The sequence below is a fragment of the Mustelus asterias genome, chromosome 11 (assembly GCF_964213995.1).
Source record: "Mustelus asterias chromosome 11, sMusAst1.hap1.1, whole genome shotgun sequence".
In the NCBI taxonomy this organism is placed as follows: domain Eukaryota; kingdom Metazoa; phylum Chordata; class Chondrichthyes; order Carcharhiniformes; family Triakidae; genus Mustelus; species Mustelus asterias.
Window position 1 is genome coordinate 89,960,692 of NC_135811.1, and position 16,691 is coordinate 89,977,382.

At 44.8% G+C, this 16,691-nt stretch overlaps 1 protein-coding gene across 6 annotated transcripts in view; it reads right to left on the minus strand.

The window, feature by feature from the left end:
* Nucleotides 1-3,149: 3,149 nt before the first annotated feature.
* Nucleotides 3,150-16,691, minus strand: part of nags (N-acetylglutamate synthase) — a 47,088-nt gene continuing 33,546 nt past the window's right edge. For 3 of the 6 annotated variants that reach the window (XR_013498998.1, XR_013498997.1, XR_013498999.1), the window contains 4 exons: nt 15,325-15,496; nt 14,392-14,574; nt 10,090-10,171; nt 3,150-8,909 (listed from right to left, as the gene is read on the minus strand). Coding sequence is in view for 3 of the 6 variants with exons in the window: in XM_078223931.1 (XP_078080057.1) it covers nt 8,732-8,909; nt 14,392-14,574; nt 15,325-15,496 (533 nt within the window). In the remaining 3 variants the exon portion in view is untranslated. The remainder of the gene's footprint in view (nt 8,910-10,089; nt 10,172-14,391; nt 14,575-15,324; nt 15,497-16,691) is intronic. The other 3 variants (XM_078223931.1, XM_078223929.1, XM_078223930.1) reach the window with 1 other exon arrangement.

Consider the following 16,691-nt stretch of genomic DNA (forward strand, 5'->3'; position numbering starts at 1 on the left):
ACAGTCCTCAGGGTGCAGGGGTCGCTACGCACGATTGACCCGTGCCCGAGGCAGGACACCAACTCGGTGCTGCCTGCTCATTGGAATATAGAAAAGAGAGCTCTTGTCGCCTGATAATCAGTTTTTCTTTTGTCTGACGTGGTGGCTCAACATCAGACTGACACATCAGACGGCTGCAGAATGAAAGGTATGATTGCTGCTGCCACACACTGCGTGATGCACTGCTGATGGTGGACATTGAGAAAAAGGAATCCCTTTTAGCTCCAGCGTGATGTTGACACCCATAAAGCGTTATGCATGCCGTCAGTCGCACCCTGCACCATGGGCAAGCCTAGCAATCCCAGCAAAGCTCAGTACTCACTCTGCCTGCTTGTCGATGGCAAGAGGAAGTGAAATGTAGATAGCTCTCTCTGAATGGAGAGCCTTAGTGATCTCCCTTAGAAACATAGAAACTGGGAGCAGGAGTAGGCCATTCGGCCCTTCGAGCCTGCTCCGCCATTCACTTCAATCATGGTTGATCATCGAATTCAATATCCTGATTCCCCTTCCTCCCATATCCCTCGATCCCTTTAGTCCCTAGAGCTACATCTAATTTCTTCTTGAAATCAGACAACATTTTGGCCTCAACTACTTTCTGTGGGAGTGAACTCCACACATCCTCTGGGTGAAGAAATTTCTCCTCACCTCAGTTCTAAAAGATTTGCCCCTTATCCTCAAACTATGACCCCTAGTTCTGGACTCCCCCATCATCGAGAACGTTCTTTCTACCCTGTCTAAACCTGTTAGAATTGTATAAGTTTCTATGAGATCTCCTCTCACTCTTCTAAACCCCATTGAATATAATCCTAACTGACTTAATCTCTCCTCGTACGACAGTCCTGCCATCCCAGGAATCAGCCTGGTGGGTGGGGAGAGGCTAGCGGGCCCAGAGATTTCAGTCCCGGGCCTGCTAATGATATTCAAAATACATGATAATGAGATGCTGTATACATTAGGCAGTTCCACGCCGATTTTTGGCGCGGAGCTGACGGCGCTGGAAATCCGGCGCTGGGAGACGCGCTCAGGCCCGGATGCCCAGTGTGGATCCCACAAATTGGTCACCGCTAGAGTCTCCCGGCTTGCTGCACTAAAAAAGCAGCGGGATGGGAGAATCGCCCCCGTAATATTAGTAAACTCATAGCAAAGGCCAGAAATATTCAACCAGCGGGTAACCAGTAAGTAGTGAATGATTCATTTAAATAGTTTTGCTGTGAGTTCCTGCTTGCTGCTGCAGGAGTGTTGAATTGTAGGGGGTTAAGAAAGGACGTTGACTGCAGTGTTGAGTAACACTGGTATTAAATCAATGTTATAATCTGCCTGCTCTGAATTTCTCCATGGAAATTCACTGCCTGTACATTAATGCCTGCACCAATATAGTATCTGGCATGATTCCCCCCACAGCAGTACGCGTTTGTCTGTTTGGAGTTTGTTCAAGTTCATTTATTTATTAGTGTCACAAGTAAGCTTACATTAACACTGCAATGAAGTTACTGTGAAAATCCCCTAGTCACCACACTCTGGCGCCTGTTCGGGTACACTGAGGGAGAATTTAGCATGGGAGGTGGGGGGGGGGGGGGGGGGGGGAGTGGTGGGATCTCTTTTTGAGATTATTTTGGAAACTGGAAATCTGACAATGCTATGACTTTATTCAGTAAAAGTCACAAAGATGAATCCAACAATTTACAGGCCAGTCAGTTTAACTTCAGTGGTGGGGAAAAGTTTCGGAATCCGGGACAAAATTAATGGCCGCTTGGATTAATGGAGGAAAATGAGCATGAAATTGTTAAAGGGAAATTGTGTTTAACTAAGTGGTTGTGTTGAGGTAGCAGAGAGGGTTGATGCGGTCTACATGACTTACAAAAGTCATTTACTTGATCAAATGCTACATTATAGGTTTGCCAGCAAAGTTGAAGCCCATGGAATAAAAGAAACAGTGCATCATGGAGCAAAGGTGGCTGAATGATATGAAGCAGAGAGTATTAATGAAAGCTTGTTTTTTGGACTGAAGGTAGACAGTGGGCTTCTCCAGAGGAAGAAGTTTAACAACACCAGGTTAAAGTCCAACAGGTTTATTTGGTAGCAAAAGCCACACAAGCTTTCGGAGCTTCGAAAGCTTGTGTGGCTTTTGCTACCAAATAAACCTGTTGGACTTTAACCTGGTGTTGTTAAACTTCTTACTGTGTTTACCCCAGTCCAACGCTGGCATCTCCACATCATGACTTCTCCAGAGGGACACTGTACTGGGACCATTGCTTTTCGTAATCTATATTAATGATCTATAACTGGATGTACAAGTTACTATTTTGCATAACACTTGGAAGTATTTTGAATTGTGAACAGGGTAGTAATAGGTTTCAAGAGAACATGGACAGCTTCTTGAATTGGCTTGATTGGCACCACATCCACAAACATCCACTCCCTCCACCACCAACGCTCAGTAGCAGCAGTGTGTACTATCTACAAGATGCACTGCAGCAGTTCACCAAAGATCCTTAGACAGCACCTTCCAAACCCACAACCACTTCAATCCAGAAGGACAAAGGCAGCAGATACATGGGAACACCACCACCTGCAAGTTCCCCTCCAAGCCACTCACCATCCTGACTTGGAAATATATCGCTGTTCCTTCGCAGTCGCTGGGTCAAAATCCTGGAATTCCCTCCCTAACGGCATTGTGGGTCAACCCACAGCACATGGACTAAAGCGATTCAAGAAGGAAGCTCACCACCACCTTCTCAAGGGCAAACAGGGATGGGCAATAACTGCCGGCCAGCCAGCGACACCCACATGGGAAAAAATGTGGCAGATGAAATGTAATGCAGAGAAATATGAAGTGATACATTTTGGTAGGAAGAAAGAAGAGAGGCAATGTAAAATAAATGGAACAATTCAAATGGTGCAGGAGCAGAGGGCCGTGATCATCGATGTGTAGAAATTGTCACCGGTGGCAGGGCAGATTGGTTAAAAAGGCAAACAGGAATGGGGACAAGGGATGTGAGCGCAGGATGGCTGTATTTCCGTGAGCTCTGGCACTACTCAATCTTTTAATCCTTTCATTTATCCTGATGCACAGCCCATAAATATCTAACCCTGGAGTGAAGACTCAGTACTATGTTCTTGGAAGATTTTTATTTAGGTTTTGGGACAAAATGCCGAGTAAAGTCATGCAAATCCTCAATGGAAAGAAGCAGTCGGGGGCAGCCGGGACAGAGCCGAGTCCCCAGTCTGGAGATTTGGTCAATGAGTGGGCTCTCGGCCCAGTAACGTTGAAGGCATTCTGGATGATGACTGCCAACATGATTAAGGTTACTGACGACAAACTCGGCACAGAATGTCAGTGCTCTTATTGCTGAACTGCAGAGCATCGATAAGAATCTGGATGTAGTGGAGGAAATAATCCTTATTGTGCAGGTGGCACAGTGGTTAGCACTGCTGCCTCACAGTGCCAGGAACTTGGGTTTGGTTCCTGGCTCGGGTAACTGTCTATGTGGAGTCTGCACATTCTCCCCGTGTCTGCGTGGGTTTCCTCCGGGTGCTCCGGTTTCCTCCCACAGTCTGAAAGATGTGCTGGTTAGGTGCATTGTCCATGCTAAATTCTCCTTCAGTGTACCCAAACAGGCGCCGGAGTGTGGTGACTAGGAGATTTTCACAGTAACTTCATTGCAGTGTTAATGTAAGCTTACTTGTGACATTAATAAATAACCTTTAAACTTTCCTCAGTTGAGGCTTTCACTCCTTGGAAAATCAGCTAAATGGTATGTCAGATATCCTGATCGATCTGGAGAGCTAGGCCCGGAGAAGGGATGTCCATATGACTCGATTTCCTGTAGGAGATGAAGGCAAACTCCTAGCTAAAAGCTTTGAGAACTGGTTATCACGTTTTCATCATCTCAATATGAAAGCTGGACACATTAATCTTGAAGTGGCACGTCACATCCTGTTTTTGAGGCCTGGCCTCTGGCTGGTAACCATGTGTTTTCATAGCTTCGCTCGCAGATGTTGTGCTGTGGCTGGAAAACATCTGGACGTTATCTGAATGCAGTTTGCCCGGTTTGATTCCCGGGGGTGACATCTGATGGATCCTTTAGGCTGTTCGATAACACTACTAAGTAAGGATCTCTTAACTCCATAGATGGCAATAATTTGGAGTCATCATCTGCAGTTCATTGCTAATCCAGGACTTTGCCCCTTGTTGTTACACTAGCTTTTTGATTCTGTGATGCTTTGTATCATGTTAAGAGTTTTAACAACACCAGGTTAAAGTCCAACAGGTTTATTTGGTAGCAAATACCATAATACCCAATAAACCTGTTGGACTTTAACCCGGTGTTGTTAAAACTCTTACTGTGTTCACCCCAGTCCAACGCCGGCATCTCCACATCATTGTATCATGTTGACAGGGGTGATCAGTATATGAGCACTGAAGTTAATTTTACTTGTTATCCTTGGAAAAACAGGGATGACCATTTGTTTATAATGGAATACATCCCTTAGTGTGTTCCTTTCATTACTCCAAGCTTAAGGCACAGATTTGATCCTACTATATTCTCATTATGCCAGGGATGTAAGGTGGCACAGGGGACTATCTGCATTGCTTCCGGCCCTGTGTCAAAATTGAATCCTAGTGGTTTAAGATCCTTAAAGAGTTTGAGAGTGTTGAGGAGTGCGCTGGTTAGGTTCTATGGCACTAAGGCTGTGCGATATCTATGTTTTTTCTGATAATCTTTGCATTTATAATGGTGGGATATACTACATGGCATCCTTTATTCTTACCATGGCTAATATGAATAGCGCCACTGTGGGGAGGTGGGTGGGTGGCTTGGGGGTAGACATTGTGGGTATGACCCAAGAGATCTCATGGCTGGTGAGGAAAACCCCCTTAGAACTATTGGTGTTGTGTAGTTTTTTTTCTGCATTGTTGTTATATTTGGGGGTCAAAGAATCTCTGACAGACTCCTGTAAAGGTGCAGACAGAGCAAATATCCTGGGAAAAGACTTTTTTTTAAATCAATGGTGCCTCTGGTGTAGCTGGAGATGGGGAAAGTATGCTTTGGTGCATGTCTAAGTGTGGCACGGGAATCTTTGGCTATCCAGCCTTTTCTGTACCTCTGTCAATATCCTATATTCTCTTGGCTAAAGGGCAGGAGCTACTTTGAAAATCCTGGAATGTGCAGGGGATACAATTGTTCAAATGGAAAGCATCCCTTGGCACGCTCCTTTGATGAAGTAGGGGAGACTTAGCCTAGAATGCCATGCCACCTGCATTACTTTAAGCCTAAGAAACAGATTTGATCCTATTATATTCTTGATGTGCCAGTGATGCAGGGTGGGTGTGGGGTCTATCCACTTTGCTTTTGGCCGTGTCAACATTAAATCCTGACGGTTTAGTATCCTTGAAGAGCGTGAGAAGTTATCTTGGCTTTGGCAGTACAAGAAAGTATCCTTTGTTTATGACTGGCTCCTTTGTTTTGTTGGAGGGTGCGCTGTATAGGCTATGCTGTGTAGGTTGTAAGGCACTTATCCTATTAAAGGAGGGATGAGTGTGTCTTTTCTTAAAGGGGAGAGGGTTGACATAGCTTTGTTCCAAGAAACTCTCCTGGAGGGTGGGGTCCCTCCAACCGAGAGGCCTTGTGGGCAGCTGTGTCGGCGGTTTGTCTGAGATACTCCGTTTACATAGAAACTAGAAGCAGGAGTAGGCCATTCAGCCTCACATTATCTTTAGTAAGGTGGCTCTTCATCTTGGTGCTAAGGTTTCACCGGGTCGGGGAAAGAAGTCTGTGGAGCCCAAGCACGTATTTTGCTTTGGATCCTGCGATAAGTAGGGCACTGCATTGTTAGACTTAGTTTATTCCATTAGTTACGTGGCCCGGTCTCTAGTATCCTGTAGGTGAGGGTGTGCCCCTTTGAGCTATGTACTCACGGCTTTATCTTGTTCTTCCCCCAACTCTGAAACATCCTTTCACTGTTTGTATTGTTGGAGGCGCTATTTGTAATGAATAATCCAATTGCACGATTGCTCTCGTCTCTGTCTGTATGTATAGGTAGAAAAATGATTATGCCGTACTGTACCAATCCTTGAGGTTTGTGGTGTTGTTTGTAAAATGGGGGAAAATCTTCAATAAAAATATATTCAACAAAAGGCACACAGGATCCTGGATTTTATAGAGACACATGGAGTACATAAGCAAGGCGGCAAGGATGACAACAAAATGCTGGAAAATCTCAGCAGGTCTGACAGCATCTGTGGGAAGTTTAACAACACCAGGTTAAAGTCCAACAGGTTTATTTGGTAGCAAAAGCCACACAAGCTTTCGGAGCTCCAAGCCCCTTCTTCAGAAGGTCCGAAAGCTTGTGTGGCTTTTGCTACCAAATAAGCCTGTCGGACTTTAACCTGGTGTTGTTAAACTTCTTACTGTGTTTCCCCAGTCCAACGCCGGCATCTCCACAGCATCTGTGGGGACAGAATAGAGCCCAGGGGTGGAATTTTACCGGCATGTCCACCCGAGGTTCGTACGATCCCACCCAAGGCCAGTGGAGAATGCCGTTCTCCAAGCCTCACCCGCCCCCGGATTCAGGGCAGGAGTGCTTGTCCAATTCCGGCCAACATTTCGAGTCTAGAGAATCCTTCGGGGCGAAGGGTCATCCAGACTCAAAACGTTGGCTCTATTCTCTCCCCACAGATGCTGTCAGACCGACTGAGATTTTTCGGAATTTCCTTTTTTGTTTCAGATTCCAGCATCCGCAGTATTTTGCTTTTAAGGCAACGATGAGCCTTTTATAAAATACCAGTTCACCCTCAACTGGAGTATTTTGCCCAATTCTGATCTTCAAACTTGAGGAGGGATGAGAAGGCAGAAAAGATTTACAAAATTGGTTCCAGGGATCAGTGGATCCAGTTACGTGGATAGATTGGGCAATCTGAGGGATGGATTGGGGAATCGGAGGGATGAGTGCCTGAAAAGAACTATTTTCAGGGCTAAAGGCGATGAGCAGGACAAGCTGAGTTAAGCAAATATGGACTGGGCAAGCCAAAGGGCCTGTTTGGTGCAGTAACCAGAGGCACAGTTGATGGTTGTATTCTTTGTGTACTATACATTATATGATTGTCTTCCAGGAACTGCTAACAAGGTCTTTACATTCAGCATTTCTAAAGTTACGCCATCAGGAACAAATAGCACAGCTGCATATAATGCTGACTCGCTCAAGCAGCAGCTGTGGACCTCTAACTAGATGCTAAGCTTTCAGCTATTTCTTTGTGACCTCCATTTTAAAAAGTGACATAATCCCACACTGCTCCTTATTATATTTTTAATTCATTCATAGGATTTGGGCATTGCTGGCAAGGCCAGCATTTATTGCCTGTCCGTAATAGAATCCCTACAGTGCAGAAAGAGGCGATTTGGCCCATCGAGTCTGCACCAACTCTCTAAAAGAGCATCCCACCCAAACCCTCCCCTCCGCCCTATCCCAGTAACCCCGTGCATTTACCATGGCCAATCCACCTAACCTGCACATCTTGCACTTGTAGCAAGCCAGTGCTCCATTTTATTTAATCGTATGCCATCACCATGGTAACAGTATCCAACAAGACTAACAAAATTGGCCGGTTCAAATCATACAACACATCAGCCCTGTGATACCTGCAACAAATCTCACACTCCTCATTCACATTTTCATAATTATGAATTTGTACAATTTATACCCTCATTTTTTTCTGCATTATGCATCATGGGCACACGTATAAATCACAGAATCCCTGCAGTGCAGAAGGAGGTCATTCGTCCCAGGGAGATTGCACCGATGACAATCCCACCCAGGTCCCACCCCTGTAAACCCATGCATTGTCCCTGCTAATCCCCCTGACACTAAGGAGCAATTTAGCATGGCCAATCAACCTAACCCGCACATTTTTGGGAGTGTGGGAGGAAACCGGAGCACCCGGAGGAAGCCCACGCAGACATGGGGTGAATCTCCAAACTCCACACAGACAGTGACCCAAGCTGGGAATCAAACCCAGGTCCCTGGCACTATGAGGCTGCAGTGCTAACCACTGCGCCACCCTCAAACACAGTCTCTTTCTCAGTCATTTCAGAGGGCAGTTAACATTCAACCACATTGCTGAGAGTCTGGAGCCATATGCAGGCTAGATTGCACAGGCATGGCAGATTTCCTTTCTTCAAGGAGAGCAGTGAACCAGATAAGCTTTTATAAAAATCCGATGGTTACATGGTCCACATTCCTGATCTATTAATTAATTTTCCAATGGCGAGATTTGAACTTGCGTTTCTGGATTATTAGTCCAGGCCGCTGGATGTCAAGGCCAGTAAGTGACCACCATGCTACCATTCGCAGAGGCAGCAACTTCAGTTTTAATTAAATCAGACTTATTAACCCTTTAGTTATTGTCCACCACAAGAGGTCAATATCCTGTAAAAGTCAATCTGTGGTTGAGTTTAAAGCTATCGTGTTTTTGGAGCTCACTTTCGCTTTATTAGCCACAGCTAATGTAATGTAATAGAATTTTTTTCCTTTTCTACCATAATGGAGCGAAGGTAACCAATCCCATTAAAGGTTGAGAAGTTCGTAGCAACCTCTTTGATGCCAAAGGAGGAAACTTAAGGCATGTCCAACCTTAAGAGCAGCAATTGTTTTTGGACACAGATGAAGTAACTGGCACAGTCGGTGGTGAGATTTAGTTTTCTGTAACAGAGGTGGTCTGTTGATTGATCGACTCTTTTGGTTGTATGAAAGAATCGGGTAAAATTTCAGCATGGTCCACCAGTTCATAAGAATCACGCATATTAGACAGGCCGTACCAAAATACTATCCACTGTCCAGTTGTGAAGCTTCCATCACACTGCTTGAAATACCTGCACAAGAGAAGACCATGGTTGCAACAAAATCAACTCATCCGAAAAGCTAAATCAAAATGAGAATCAAATTAATCAAAGCAAGAAATAAAGTCAGGTTGGGTCTATATTCACTGGATTTTTAGAAGGATATGAAGTGATCTTATTGAAACATAAGATTCAGAGGGGTGTTGACAGTGTAGATGCTGAGAGGATTTCCCCGCCCCACTCCGTGCAGGAATCTAGAATTGGGGGCACAGTTTTGAAGGGGTCGCCCATTTAAGACAGGAGATAGGGGTTTCCTCCCCCTACTGCAGAGGGCATTGGAGGCGATGTCATTGAATCTATTCAAGGCTGAGTTAGACAAAAGTTTGAATTGCATGGGAGTCTAGGGTTGCAGGCAATAGATAGAAAAGTGAAGTTGAGGCCAAGATTGGATCAGCCATGAATGGTGGAATCGTCCCCTGCTCCTATTTCTCTTAGGAAAAAGGGTAAGGTTAGATAATGAGGAAGAATCAGTTATTCACAACACTTCTTTCTGAGGTACAGCATTTAATCACTCTTATACAAGTCTGGCAATGACCAGTACATTGTACCAATAAAATTCAAGACTGGGTTTTGGAATGCTTACTTGCTTTAATGCAGACCACTGCCTGTCCTGAAGTGGCAGACCACATTGCTGGTTGGGCTGCCTACAATTGGCCAGAAATTGTTGAGATTGCACTGAATTTTGGGGAGAGATGGGATCGTGAACTCCAACCAGACATCCAGCTGCTGGCCACTAACAGAGATACCTGGTAGAAAGCGCACATGTGGTTGTCTGGTGAGGACAGCACTGTTAAAGCTAACAATGATCAAATAGTCCATTGACACACACTGCCTATGGTGCAAAGGGCAATCAGGCAAGATAGCAGAGGAATTCTAGCAGTAAAGGTACTGTATCTCAGGAAATTAAAAAGGGGAGAACATTGGGAGAAGACATTTATTGGTCCAGGTTTAATTTAACAAACACTGGTTCTAGATCAAGATGCCACAAGAGGCCCTGAATCTGCCATACACTTTCCGTAACTGGCTGGAGTTACAAGAATTTGGTTTAGTGTATTTGGTTGCAATCTGGTTGTTTCTCAGTCAAGCCGGCTTGTACGTGGCATCGACTTGCCAATATCTCATTCAGGTGGCTGTTGCATACAAGCAGGCTTACCTCTAGAAATTAGTTTCTATGCCAGTCTGGCTATCCAGCTCTGTCTGTGCCACCCAGTCTCTGCTTCGGTTTGCTGACGTGTCTGTACGTTACGCAAGTAAACATAACAGAAGATTAAGAAAAGCAGACAGAGGCAGGAGGAACAAGAGTGGCAGAAGAAAAAGGAAGGGGGACATTAGCGGAAGCGGCTGGGTGGGGTGGGAGGGGGGTCGGGAATGCGGGTGTTAGCGACAGAGGGAAACAGGATGAGTGAAGGGTGGAAAAAGCAGAAAGGCTGGTTGGAGGAGTAGGTGAATGGGAGAATTGGCAACAGTACTGTATGAATAGTACCTGTTACAGCTCAATGACGAGGCATATTGTCTGGTGTGCACTGACCTATTTTTTTGCTTGGTTTCTATGTTGTTTTGATTTGATTTATGTCACATGTATTGGGATACAGTGAAAATTGTTTCTTGCACGCTATACACTCAAAGCATACCTTTCATAGAGTACATAGGGAGAAGGAAAGGAGAGGGTGCAGAATACAGTGCTACAGTTACAGGTAGGGTGAAGAGAAAGATCAGCTTAATATATGATAGGATCATTCAAAGGTTTGATGGCAGCAGGGAAGAAGCTGTCCTTGAGTCTGTTGGTACATGTTTTCAGACTTTTGTATCTTTTTCTTTTGGGCGACACAGTTAGCACTGCTGCCTCACTGCGCCAGGGACCCGGGTTCAATTCCAGCCTCGGGTCACTGTCTGTGTGGAGTTTGCACATTCTCCCCGTGTCTGCGTGGGTTTCCTCCAGGTGCTCTGGTTTCCTCCCATGGTGCAAAGATGTGCGGGTTAGGTTGATTGGCCATGTCCAATTGCCCTTGGTGTCAGGGAGATTAGGAGGGTAAATATGTGGGTTACAGGGATAGGACCTGGGTGGGATTGTTGCCAGTGCAGACTCGATGGGCCAAAATGGCCTCCTTCTGCACTGTAAATTCTATGTTTGATAATTTAATAACTTTAACTTGGTTTTAAGCAACAAACGGAGAGCCTGCAGGTTTGCTCATTTGTAGTCTGTGATGGGAGTGTGGTCTGTGATGGGAATGTTGTTAAGAATTCTTGCTCGAGCCAGAGAACAGCAGTCAGAGAGCATGGAATAGCATGGGGCAAAAGACAGTGCGGAGCAGGTGTGAGCGAGGGCCAGCTGGGTGCAGGCTGAGGTATACAGCATAGTGGCAGGTGGGCAGGGCATGTAGCACAACAAGCAATGGGCACTGAATTTTTAAAATCAAGTAACTGGGCCTTGAGGAAAAATAGAGAGCTACCCATTTAGTGGAACTGGATTGCAAAGAACCATGTCAGCAACTCTTCAGAGAATTCCTGTTCCAGGATCTGATTTCCACTCAGAAAACTGTGTTTGGGTTTGGAGCTTTGGGGTTGTATTATGATTAACTCTAAGATTTGCTATCCATACATTAAGCCTTCCTTTGTGCAAACTGCATTCTCAGTGCTGAGGTTGAACGAACCTCGTTTTCACTGTGGCAAGAGCCTTAGCCAGCACAATATTTTTTTGAATAGACTTAAATGCTTGTGAAGGGTGGATAAAGTTTGTAGAGCCGCCGTGATGTGATCTTATTTAAATCCCAGCCCTTTAGAAAGTAAAAGACCTGCCTGCTTAGGTCAGTGAGAGGTTAAAAATAAACACTAGCTGCGTGAGAGTTGAAGAAAATCTGTTTGAGTAGTTACAAAGTCTGTTTGTGACATTGTTGACTATCATGGTGTCATTATTAATGCTTGGCTGATTTCCACAATCTACAATTATCTCAGCAGGGGATCCAAGTTCACAATTTTAATGACAACTCAATCTTTTTAAAGGTTGCCCTGATACAAAAAAGTTAAAACCGAATACTACCCCGCTGCATGCAACACTCCTCCCCATGTACAACAGCCCCCAGTACATACCACATCACCTCCCACATGCAACACCGCCCCTCCCCCCCACCCTCTCACGTCAATGTGAATGGATAGTATAATGGGGGCAGAGGGGAAGTTATCAGGTATAGAGGTCTGATCATTAGATTTAAATTTGTTCTAATTGGCTACCTGACGTTAAATGTTGGAAACCCAGTTACATCACCAGTGGGGTCAATGGTGTGCGGGTTAGGTTGATTGGCCATGCTAAAAATTGCCAAAGATGTGCGGGTTAGGTTGATTGGCCATGCTAAAAATGGTTAGGTTGATTGGCCATGCTAAAAATTGCCAAAGATGTGCGGGTTAGGTTGATTGGCCACGCGAAAAATTGCCCTTCGTGTCCTGAGATGCGTAGGTTGGAGGGATTAGTGGGTAACTATGTAGGGATATGGGGGTAGGGCCTGGGTGGGATTGTGGTTGGTGCAGACTCGATGGGCCGAATGGCCTCTTTCTGTACTGTAGGGATTCTAATCAATTCTAATCTAATATATGGGAAATCCCTCTAACATAAAATGCCATTTGGGTCTCTTGCGTTATTTTGTGCTCCCGTTGCCATTCACACCCTGAGCGGGAGCGCAAAATCTCGGCCATTGTTTGTTAAATCAGTTACTAAATGCTTCCAGGTCATGAACGTGCACTTGCATTAATGTAACATTTTTAACAGAGAAAAACGCCCCAGGATGTGTCATAGGCATAATAAAAAAAAATGGATGCTGAACCAAGGGAGGAAGATATAACGAGGCTTGACCAAAGGCTTGATACAAGAGGTTGATCTTATTCAGGCTCTTAACTCAGGGGAAGAGGGGGGTAGAATGGTATATATGGAGAGGGAATTCCAGAACATACCAACAAGGCAGCTGAAGGCATGGCCATAGAAGTTGGAGCAAAGGATGCAGCGACATCTGTTGCATTTGTGAAATTTCAGCTAAATTATCGAAAAGGTCCACTTTGCCACCAGACCTGTTTGGTTTGTTAGAGAAACTGTATCCAGGTGTTTTTAGTGGCTCTTGGGAAAAGATACCTGTTGCAGTGGAGTCAGACTAGAAATTATGGATTGGGCTAGAGGTCCAGTTTAGAACTGTTTCACCATTGCTACTTCAAAGGAATTTGTAAAAGGTGGCAGAAAATTAACTGCATTGAAATTGGTCAAGGAAACCATGTTATTTATTCCTCCATTGTGTAATCAAATAATTATTATAAGATTATTAGAAACTTAGAAAATTCTAACAGGATTAGACTGGGTAGTTTTAGGAAGAATGTTCCCAATAGTGGGGGGAGTCCAGAACTAGGGATCATAGTTTGAGGATAAAAGGATAAACCTTTTAGGACTGAGGCGAGGAGAAATTTCTTCACCCAGAGAGTGGAGAATGTGTGGAATTCACTGCCACAGAAAGTAGTCGAGGCTAAAACATTGTGTGATTTCAAGAAGAAATGCGATATAGCTCTTGGGGTAAAAGGGATCAAGGGATATTGTGTGTGGGCGGGGGGGGGGGGGGGGGGGGGGTGGTGTGGAGAGAGACGGGATCAGGATATTGAATTTGATGATCAGCCATGTCCAAAATGAATGGCGGAGCAGGCTCGAAGGGCTGAATGGCCTACTCTTGCTTCTAGTTTCTATATTTAATTATTGTATTGCAGAGGATTCTTCAGGAAGAGGACTTGTGTTTCTTTCAAGCACCTAGAAGGAAGGGAAACCACTTGATATATTCTTTTCCCTGATCACTGAAGGTGCAAATAGGAGGCTCTTATGGGCACTGAAGGGGAAAGTGCAGGGCTGAAGGAGTGGAACAATGAGCAGAGGATCTGGCTTTGGACAGACAGACAGATCACCACCACTTACAAACCGAGTCATCTGATGATGAAATCTGGATCATGGGTGGGATTTCCCACCCACTCCCCACCACGGCGTGTTCTGCAGTAGTGGAGGCAGATCGCCAGCGGCAGCATCTCCCTGTCTCGCCACTGTCAATGGGGTTTCCCATTGTTCATACCCTCCGTTGCCTGGGAACCCACGGTCAGGGTGGAGAGGAGGGAGGGGTAGGGGGGCCTCACTGTCAGCGAGACCAGAAGATCCAGACGGCAGGAAAATCCCATCCCACATGTCTATTCTTGATTGTACAGTGTTAAGCATCAGAATTTGGGCACTGATAGTCCTCTTCTACAACTCTGTGTTGCAGATGTGTTCCACAGACTGACCCAATCCCCGTCTACACTCATTATTCTGTAGCTGCCTAATGGTCTCTCGAATGCTCCAGTGAATACCCTGCAACCCCAGCCTGACATGTAAACTTTGTGGGTGAACAATGAATTACCAAAAGAAAATACCATTGCTAAATGGTAAATGCAGGATGTAACGTACCAGGGATTGATTCTGTTTGTCGCCCTCGATCTCCAGAACAGCGAGTCAAAATCCTGCCGAATACATTCCCATAACATCAGGCTGGTACCTTGGCCACGTTTATTTGTACTGACAACAAATTTGTCAAGGTAGGGCATCCCATCCAGGACAGGCTCCCTGGTGATAATCGCAGCAGCACTGTACCTGTGGCAACACAACAGAAAATAGTTGCTGTGAGCTATTCAAATCCTATTCTTACATTATTAATCATTGCAACATGTTGCATGCGACAGTCACTATTTTCACCACAAGAAAATAACATAAGAAATAGGAACACTAATAGATCAAATGTCTTGGGGAGCCTGCTCCACTGTTCAATATGATGATGGCTATTAGAATCACTACAGTTCAGAAAGGGGCCCATCACGCCTGCATTAACAACAATTCCACCCAGGCCCTATCCCCGTAACCCCATGTATTTACCCTGCTCGCCCTCCTGACACTAAGGGGCAATTCAGCATGGCCAATCAACATAACATGCACAGCTTTGGAGTGTGGGAGGAAACCAGAGCACCTGGAGGAAACCCACGCAGACACGGGGAGAACGTGCAGACTCCAGGTGCTTCGGTTTCCTCCCACAGTCCGAAAGACGTGTTGGTGAGGTGCATTGGCCATGTTAAATTCTCCCTCAGTGTGCCCGAACAGGCGCCGGAGTGTGGCGACTTGGGGATTTCCACAGTAACTTCATTGCAGTGATAATGTAAGCTGACTTGAGACATTAATAAATAAACGAAAACTTTTCATTCTGTCTACACTATGAGCTTGTGTCACTTTCCAGATATCTTGAGGTCAACTGAAAGCAGGTGCGATCCTTATTTAACAGTTGATATCGGAGAAAGCGCTGATGCAGTCTCTAAATCCCAACAGTCACTAAGCATAAATTAATAGGCTTACCCTTCGGATAAATAAATAGAATGTAGCCTGGGATTCAGTACTGAAATGTAGTCCTTGCATAGGTCTTTCCCAAAAGATTTATTTATTAATGATATTAGACGGGTTGTGTCTATTCCATCGAGGCTTGTGTATTTGCGGATAGGTTCAGCATTTTTGAATAGTGTCCCAGCTCCTGTAATGAAGTCAAAAATATTATTCACAATCATCATCTCTAATCTATGTGCAGTGGTATTGACATCGATTTCTCACCCTGTGGAAGCATTATATTTCTTGGTCAGGTATATTGTCACAGCTACAAGGCAGTTTCTATAGATCACCTAAATAGTCATAATTTATAAGCCAAGCCGCACAGTATCCTTCAACTCATGCCATTTTCAGAGGAAATAACTGGGTAGCAACCAAGGACAAACTCTGGCCAGTATTCCCCTCCCTACCTTGGGGAATTGGCAACCCTACTCAGCTAAAATTAACTAGTTTGGACAGACTGTGGATTAAGCCTGGACTCTTTTTAAAAAAAAATCTGCTTACTGAATAAACTTGCTAGCCATTAGAGAAGGTCGAGAAAGCATCTTCATAAGTAAATCAATTTTATTTGTATTTCTATTGCCAAGGAATCGTGTTTTTCAAATTTTCTACTAAAATTGTTAAAAGAGGCATTTTAAACTTTGTAGCGGATCATCAAAAGATTTTTCACTGAAGGTTAACCAGACAAATTACAAAATTTCTTAACTTTCAGAAGTTACTAAAGAGCAGACATGCTCTTTTGTTTTCTTTAATACTTCCAAGAAGGCAGTAGAATCTCTTCAAATTCTTTAGACTTGGGGTGGCACAATGGTTAGCGCTGCTGCCTCACAGCACCTGGTTCGATTTCCTGGCTTGGGTCACTGTCTGTGTGGAGCCTGCATGCTCTCTCCATGTCTGCGTGTGTTTCCTCTGGGTGCTCCGGTTTCCTCCCAGTCTGAAAGACGTGTTGGGTAGGTGCATTGGCCGTGCTAAATTCTCCCTCAGTGTACCCAAACAGGCGCCGGAGTGTGGCGACTAGGGGATTTTCACAGTAACTTCATTGCGGTGTTAATGTAAGCCTACTTGTGACCCAATAAATAAACTTTAAACTTTAATTCAGCGGTTTATTCTGTTTGAGTTGTATGAGCTGGCAGATTTGGAAAGGGCTGTTGTTAGTACTGTTGCCTGATTGGTGGATAAATTGGATCACCAAGATCTGTTATCATGAGAAACTGAGAGGCCTGCAGTTTAGTGAGAATTTGAGCTCACGTTTTACGAGCTATCCCTGCAATTCCATAGTTCAAGCCTTTGCATCCCAGAGACCAAAAACTTGGAGTCCTGCTCTAGATAGGCTGAGAATCAAT